This window comes from Fulmarus glacialis, unplaced genomic scaffold, assembly GCF_000690835.1.
Source record: "Fulmarus glacialis isolate BGI_N327 unplaced genomic scaffold, ASM69083v1 scaffold1648, whole genome shotgun sequence".
NCBI lineage: Eukaryota > Metazoa > Chordata > Aves > Procellariiformes > Procellariidae > Fulmarus > Fulmarus glacialis.
Genome location: NW_009229902.1, coordinates 15,643 through 23,153, shown reverse-complemented (window position 1 = coordinate 23,153; position 7,511 = coordinate 15,643). Strand labels below are relative to the sequence as shown.

Sequence of the window (7,511 nt, the reverse complement as noted above, 5' to 3'; positions counted from 1 at the left end):
ACTAGAGTCGCCGCCCCCCCGTCCCCCCCCCGTAACTTTTGCAAACAGATCAGTTTAGACAATGCCCATTCACTTGTCAGGTCTCCCTCCATGTTCTAGCAATGTGCTGCAGTGTTGGGGTGAGAACATTTTGGTAAGAACATGTCTGTTGCTTTAAGTAAATTTCACTGATTAATGTTTAGAGGGTTAACGATGTTGCAGTGCTTTTATTGGTTCTCAGGATTTGTAAAGAACCTGCTCTGTGGTACATAACCTTTGGGCTAAACTGGGCTGACAGTACCTTTTTACTTATTGATTCATCTCCATATGTTTTTGTCACAGTCGTTCTTGCTACAATAAAGGAAAAGTAAAGGAAATCATATGTCAAAAACTTAGATGTTTGAAATCTGTTCTGTTTCTTTAGACTCCGTGCTGTCTTGGGGGCCTTACCTTTACAGCACTGTAAGTACCTTCTTAAACTCTTGGTCCTCACCTGATTACTTGTACTGCCATCCAGTATAAATGGATGTTGTTTTTTAAGGTTAGCTCTTAGCCAGAATAAAACCTCGAATGCATGGGGACTGTTATGAGGAATGAATGTGAAATTATAATTAAAGCTGTCCTCCTTTGTGTTTGTCTTCCAGTCTCTCCTTGATGATAAAGGTCTAACAGAGGTGACTGCTGTTGCCAAAGAAATAATGGAGGCAATAAATAAAAATCAATATGGGCTGGCTACTGAGCTCTGGGGCAAGGCTGAAGATGTCATTGAAGAGGTGAGATCTTCTTTGACCAGCATAAATAACTAACTGGTACTTGGGGCGGCACACAATTTCAGGTTATCCTTTCTATGAGCACTGGGTTGGTGTGAGTCCTCCATCCAACCCCTTGCCCAGTCATTTTTGCCAGTATATGTTTTATCCCAGTGCTGATATAAAAGAGCTGTTTATTTGCTGTGCACCACTGTGTGATTGTAAGAGGCAGTCGGCAGGGCGACCCACATGGGCTTGCAGTATTGCATCAAGGTTTCAACCTGGCATATCACTTAAACAGATGCTTAATTTTTAGCATGCAACTAGTCCTGTTGATTTCTATAGAACCCAGTTTCAATTTAAATAAGCTATGTGTCCTTGAAAGCTTTGTTTTGAATATTGAAAACTGCATCCAGCAAGACACAAGTTTCAAGTTAAGCATAGATCTCTATTTAAAGAACTACAATAGGTGCACAGGGTGGAAAGGAACCTCAAGTTTTGTCCTGTTACTGTGGGTTACTGCATCTTGTTACTTAGCATGTTGCAGCTCAAAAGATAGGTAAAGTTTTGCTCTTGTTTTTCCTCTTGAGGGGTTGCTTCTGTGCTTTTATTTTAGTACGAGTAAAGCTCTGGCTTCCTCAGACTGAAAGACTAATCTGAGCTGCTTCCTTTTCTTGCTCTTTTTTTTGTTTTGTTTTGTAACTGACAGTGCCTTGCACATAGTTGGTTTCACTTCTTACTGTTTGGAAGGAACTTGTGGTTCCCACTTTGCATTTCTCTTCAAGTCTGCTTGTCTTCTCCTCACAGTTGTGATACCGCTGTCAGGGTGCAGGCACTTCAGTTCTTCTAGGGTTGCTGTTGTGAGCTGATTTCTGACCTATGCATCAGAACTTTAAAGATTCAAAAATTGAATAAAGCAGGGCTTCAAGAATCTTGAGTAACTTCTCTAATGGCAACACTGATAACGCTTGTCCTTTGGATGCACACAGTCTGCTGTCTGCATCAGAGCTGCCACTCTACAATTCTTGGACTTGTCCAGATGTTAGCAGTTCCAAAAGAGGGGTTACTGATACATATCACCATGTTCTTAAGGAAGTATTGGAGATTTTGAAGGGTTGTAGGTTGGGAGGATGTTGAGCAAGAGGCAGCATCAGGCTGGACTAGATCTAGCAGAAGAGACCATCTGAAAGCATTATCTGGTGTTGCAACTCTCTGTAATGAGTAATGAGAATCTGCAGTCATTTGCAGGGTGTAAGGCTCTCTGTAGCTTCACATCCGTTTCAGAGAAATAAATAGCATCTCTGGCACAACCCATGTGTGAACAATGCAGGCTTTGGAAAACTCTTCCCCACTTCTCAAAGCAAATGTAGAACCAAAGTTTTTCCATAAGTATCTTCCTGACGTGTAAGTAAAGTGGCAGGTCACAGGGTTCTTTATTTAGGACTGACTTACCTCTTTTTTCGCAAGAGAGTTTGTTCCTCAGACCTCAGAAATGTTTTTGTTACAGTGTTACTGAAATTATCTTGTGTTTTCAGAACACAGACAATGTGAACTTTTATAACATCATGACTAAGGAGGTTCCAGAGGTGAAATCAAATGAACAAGAAAATCTCCATCTCAGTAAGTTGTATTTAAGTAATTGAGCTTCTGAGGCCCTGTGTTTGCATTTGTGTAACCTTCGACTCTGATAGTGGGAACAGCCTCACTTTAGCACATCCTTAAAATGAGGCCTTCAGATACAAAGGATATTGATATTCTCCTGAGCAGAACTTGTTTGCTCTTGCATAAATAGGGATAAATAGGAATGTGGAACAACCCTTCTTATAGATTACACCTCCACCTATACATCCTGCACAAATTATTCCAAGGAAGTAGTCAGTGTAATTGCAACATAATTTTATGACCTTTAATGACCTTCTTCTTAATGTCTTTCATTTCTGTCTTCAAGCTAGGACACAAAAATGTCTCATCAATATAAATAATCTAGATTAGACTCTTTTGCTCCATGATGTTTATGCATCAATGTGAAAAACACGTGTATAGAGTTTCTTTCAAGCTCTCTATCTCTTTCTCTTGGCTTCAGCAGGGAAGGTGAATGGCACAGTTAACTCCCAAAAGTAAAGCATTGCAGCTCAAAAATAACTGGTCTCTTGAGGAGAAGAAACCATATCTGTACCAAGTGGCGAAAGCAGAACCTGATATCTTGAAAAAGTGCTGTGTTAGCCAAAAGTAGAAATGGGTGGTTGGGTTCTTCCCATATCATCCCCTGACCTAAATAAGGGTTGACTTCAGTGATTTCTAATAAAAGTAACCAAATCTCTCTCTGTGATGTTGCATTTTCATTAGAGAAGAATTTGTTGGCCACGACTGTAACACTGAAAATTGCTATCTATGCAGGATGACTGTATTAAATATGCTGCTAATCAAAGTGTGTCTTTTTCAGTAGGACTTTACCAGCGCCATGTCAAAAATATGCATAAGGACAGCCTAAATGAATTGATGAATGGACCCATCAGAAAGAAGCTAGAAATTATTCCTGACTGTGTGAAATGGGGAGGTACTTTCCTGTCTGCTAGTGTGGATCTAATGAGTGCATTATTGCCTTTAACGTATTGCAGTCTGTAGGAAGATACTTTACTGTAGTAAGCAGCCCAATTAAATTGTCATCATCCTTGGGCCTAAGAAGAGGACTTATTCTCAGAAATGAACATGTCATGGGGGAGGGCCGTGGGAGCAGATGTGGTTCTGGTTCTGATTCTGCTGCTTGTATCCATCTTTAGTCAAGCAGTTAAAAATACAGGGGGAGGAAGAAAACATCCTCCATGTCCCAGCAGCTGGTTTCTGACTTTCATGCAGTCTTGCTGAAATTCCTGTCAGTTTTTTTTCTGCCAGAAACCTGTTATCATGTAGTGCTGCATGGTGTGGAGGGGAGGGCATAAAACAGAAGGGAAGGCTTAAGGACTGATGCCAGCACCCTGTATGTGTATAATAGGAGCCAGAAGCTACAACGCTGTGTGTGAGCTCCAGTGGGAGCATAGCTGCTTTCTGGATCTCTTTAGTTCCTCAGACTGATAAATCACTGGCTGCTGCTTTGGGCTAGGACTGTTTTTTATGCAGCCGTGAACTGGATTTTAGGACCTTCATCCAGTTGCTTTTGTCCCAGCTTGGGGATGACATTCTTCATCAGTTAAAATTTGTCTTCTTTCTGGTTCCAACCAGGTCAGTCCAAAGATGTCTTTGAGAACATGGCTGAGGACTTCATGAAACCTGTCATTGATATTGTTGATCTGCTTTTGGCAGCCAAGGTCAATGTTACAGTCTATAATGGGCAGCTGGATCTCATTGTTGACACCATGGGTAAGGGACTTCTTGACTGGGGTTGGGAACAGAACGCGTGATGAGTAGAACGTGAAGTTGCCGATAATATTGGTACCTGGATCTCCAGTCTTCTGTGCATATCTGCTAGCTAACTGGCAATGCTTAAATACTACAGTCATAAATGAGCAGCTCTTAGTATGTTTTATTCACATCCCTCTGAGAAAGGCAATTCCTTTACCTCCATTATACTGTTGGGAAATAGATCTGCAACATTAATAATTGCTTGTTTCAGTGAAGCCCATAAGTAAGTAGGTAGCTAATAATTAACTTAATTCTTCTGGATAGACACATATATATGTAAGTATGTACGCTCATTCATAAATGAAGAATGAGGATAGATGAATAAATATATGGAGATTACCCTCTCTTCTCCTGCTGTGCCTTGAAGATCCTGTTCTCCGGGGCAAAGGCTATATCTTGCTGCAGATTTGTGCACAATACAGGTCAGGCTTCACCGGGTGGCCTGCAGCAGAAAGCATGGTGCCAGGTGAGATGGGACAAGGGTGTTGGTAATTTATCAGGGAGGGTGTAATTGAAGAGTGATCAGACCTGCTGCTCAGTGACATGTGTAGGCTTCTGCATGTCTTGGCCACTCAGGGGCTTTGTTTGTCCCTTGCTGCTTGCAAGATGCAGGCTTGATCGCTCGCTTTGGGAGTGAGGCCAAGTGTTGCTGGAATGCCTCATGCTGTGAGACTGCAGTGCTGTCTTCCATTCACCTCTTCTTATTGATTTAAATAATCTGCAGTCACAGACTGCGCAAGCATCTTCCTATGTTGTGAAAGGCTTTCTCCTGTGTCTGTCTCTGCCCTCTTAGATATTGAGATGCCCTTCATGAACAACATAGCAATCAATAAATAGGAAACAGAGTATTTAGGCTGTCAAACCAGATGAGCAGTTAGTGGTGCTCCAGTTTATCACATTTTGAGCTAAAATTGAGCTGCAGTTAACATGTAACTTCCTCCAGTAGTTCAGAGGTAGGCTAAACCTTTGTCCCCCTTGGTGTCCTGGAATTGGTCTTTTTGCTCTCTTGAGCTTCACCTTCTCTAGCAGACACCTGAAAACAAAACCTTTCCAGGTTCTTCTTGATGAGTGACTGTAAATAGAGAAGCGGTGTCTCTTCTGATTTCCAAGAGGGGGACTTGGTGTGGCTGATCCTTCTCCGTGGCAGGAGATTCAAGGTGTTTGAGGAGTAAAGCAAAATATGTCAGAATTGCTAGGGCTGCAGAGCCTCTAAGAGGCACGTGTTCAACTTGTGCAATCCTAAGTCCATTTTACATACCTCTTCACTGTTTGCTTTTTCCCTTCTCCCTCCATTGGTTTGTTTCAGCTTGTCCTGAACACAGCCTTGGTCATTTTCCTAGGCATAGCAAAATTGTTTTTAGAATCTGAGCACACAGAGACTTTCCGCTAACTCTGCTGTATTGGTATCTAGTACAGTGGGCATCCAGCTGAACTTGGGACTCCCAGGTTACTATGTCAGTATCGGTAATCGAGCATATCTCTTATCTCTAACAGGCCAGGAGGCATGGATCCGGAAACTGAAATGGCCTAATTTGGACCAGTTCAACCAGCAAAGGTGGAAGGCACTCTATGTGTCTCCAGAATCCACTGAGACAGCTGCTTTCCACAAGGCCTATGAGAACTTCGCTTTCTTCTGGATTCTTAAGGCTGGGCACATGGTAAATAATATACTTCTTGGGATGGGATGCACCATTATCAGCAAGAAAACTGAAGATGCATATACGCTTACTGTCTGCTTCCTTGTAGCAGCTGCTTACCATGTGCTCTCATCTCTGTGCTAGGTACCGTCTGATCAAGGAGAGATGGCACTGAAAATGGTCAGGATGGTGACCCACCAGCAGCACTAGGGAAGGGGAGGCCAGCTGGTATGGCTTCCTGCCGAATGTCAGTGCTCTTGCAGAATGAGAGTCCAGAATAATAAGCCTCAGGAGGAACAATGGCTATTTGGACACATAGCCTCTCTGATCTTGCTGATAATGTGCACAAGCACTTGTGGAAAGGCATTTTTTTCCATGAATGAGTTGTTGCTTTTGAATTTGTAAGCTGTGATTTGCTGTCTTAACACTGTTCATAATGACTCCTCCAGAGGGAAGTCCACTGTCATAAACAACTAGCTCTGAGCCTTTGCCTTTGACTTGGAAGGATTTTGTGCTTTTTTAAAAAGCTGCCCTTCCCTGAATGCTTTCTTGACTGTTCACACACCAAGACGAAAACTGATTTGAGTCCTGACATATTTGCTGTTTGTTCCTCTAAGAGCTAGCCTGTTTCATGAGGCCGTGGAATGTTTCTTCCTTTGTCCTCAGGCCTCTGCTTGAGTCACCTGGCTGGATTACAAGCTGAAGACATGGAGATGCCAGGACAGAAGACCTGCCCTACAGGAATTACAGTCCATCTCATCTTGCTGAGGTGCCTGAGTTAGGATCCAAGATTCTTCAGGCTTCCTGTGCTATGGAGAGAGAACCGCCCCCCCAGAGGAGGATTTGACCTTTTTCATCTGACCATTTGTTTCTTGTTTGCATTCTCTTTAATGACCGTTACTCAAACTTTGCCTTTAGCCTTAACACCTAAATTTCTGCTTTCCTCTATGCTGAAGCAGGAGCCCTGTAAATACCCTCTTCTTGTACAGAAGAGAGTCCTAATAGACAGAAGCCTCTTAAAGCCTTCTGAGCTTAGCCTGGAGGGTGGAAAGGAGAGCATTATTTGAGCAATAATAGCATAATTCTGAAAGATAATAGCAGTGTTTAAAAGAAGGATATACAAGCTAGAACCAGTATCTTGATCCATATTTTTCAAGAGCTTTTTTTAAGTCTTGCAGAGACCTATTATTTTGAAACAACATTTTTTTTTTATATAGTACACAGTCAAGAGGAGACTTGGTCAGACATCATTTGACTTCTGCCATGGAGCACAAAATGACCGGTGTTTATTGGTGTCTGATAGGAGACACAACAGCTTGTTCCAGCTGTCAGAATCCTAAATAAATAGCAACCCCTCAATTACTCCAGCAAACTGAAACTGTCACGAAATGTCTGATAGTGTTGGCTTAGCAAGGACTGAAGCATAGTGCCATGTAAACACATATGCAATCACCCAGCAGCTGGAGTATTGGCACCTAGTAATTGCTTTCCTTCTTTGTGTTCTCTGCTTGAGCTGTATTCTTGAGAACTTTATCAATGCAAATCCAGATTTTTTTTTTAACATGTTTTTCAATAAATGCAATAGGTCTAATTCATCTCTCTTCGGCATCGCATTGATTTCACTGCTTGAAAATCGCATCTTTTCTGTTTTGGCTTTTCAGTGTAAAGCCCCTGCCAATGGGAGCAGATGCAGTCACACCTGAGAGGGAAGGGTCCAGGACTGTGCTCTCCCCCATGACTGCATTGC

At 42.3% G+C, this 7,511-nt stretch overlaps 1 protein-coding gene across 1 annotated transcript in view; it reads left to right on the top strand.

The window, feature by feature from the left end:
- Window positions 1-6,165, top strand: part of SCPEP1 (serine carboxypeptidase 1) — a 9,864-nt gene extending 3,699 nt beyond the window's left edge. Inside the window, exons 6-12 of the mRNA XM_009583997.1 lie at window positions 404-441; window positions 624-752; window positions 2,264-2,348; window positions 3,172-3,285; window positions 3,948-4,085; window positions 5,622-5,785; window positions 5,909-6,165. Of these exons, the coding sequence (XP_009582292.1) occupies window positions 404-441; window positions 624-752; window positions 2,264-2,348; window positions 3,172-3,285; window positions 3,948-4,085; window positions 5,622-5,785; window positions 5,909-5,974 (734 nt within the window). The 3' untranslated portion in view covers window positions 5,975-6,165. The remainder of the gene's footprint in view (window positions 1-403; window positions 442-623; window positions 753-2,263; window positions 2,349-3,171; window positions 3,286-3,947; window positions 4,086-5,621; window positions 5,786-5,908) is intronic.
- Window positions 6,166-7,511: the final 1,346 nt, after the last annotated feature.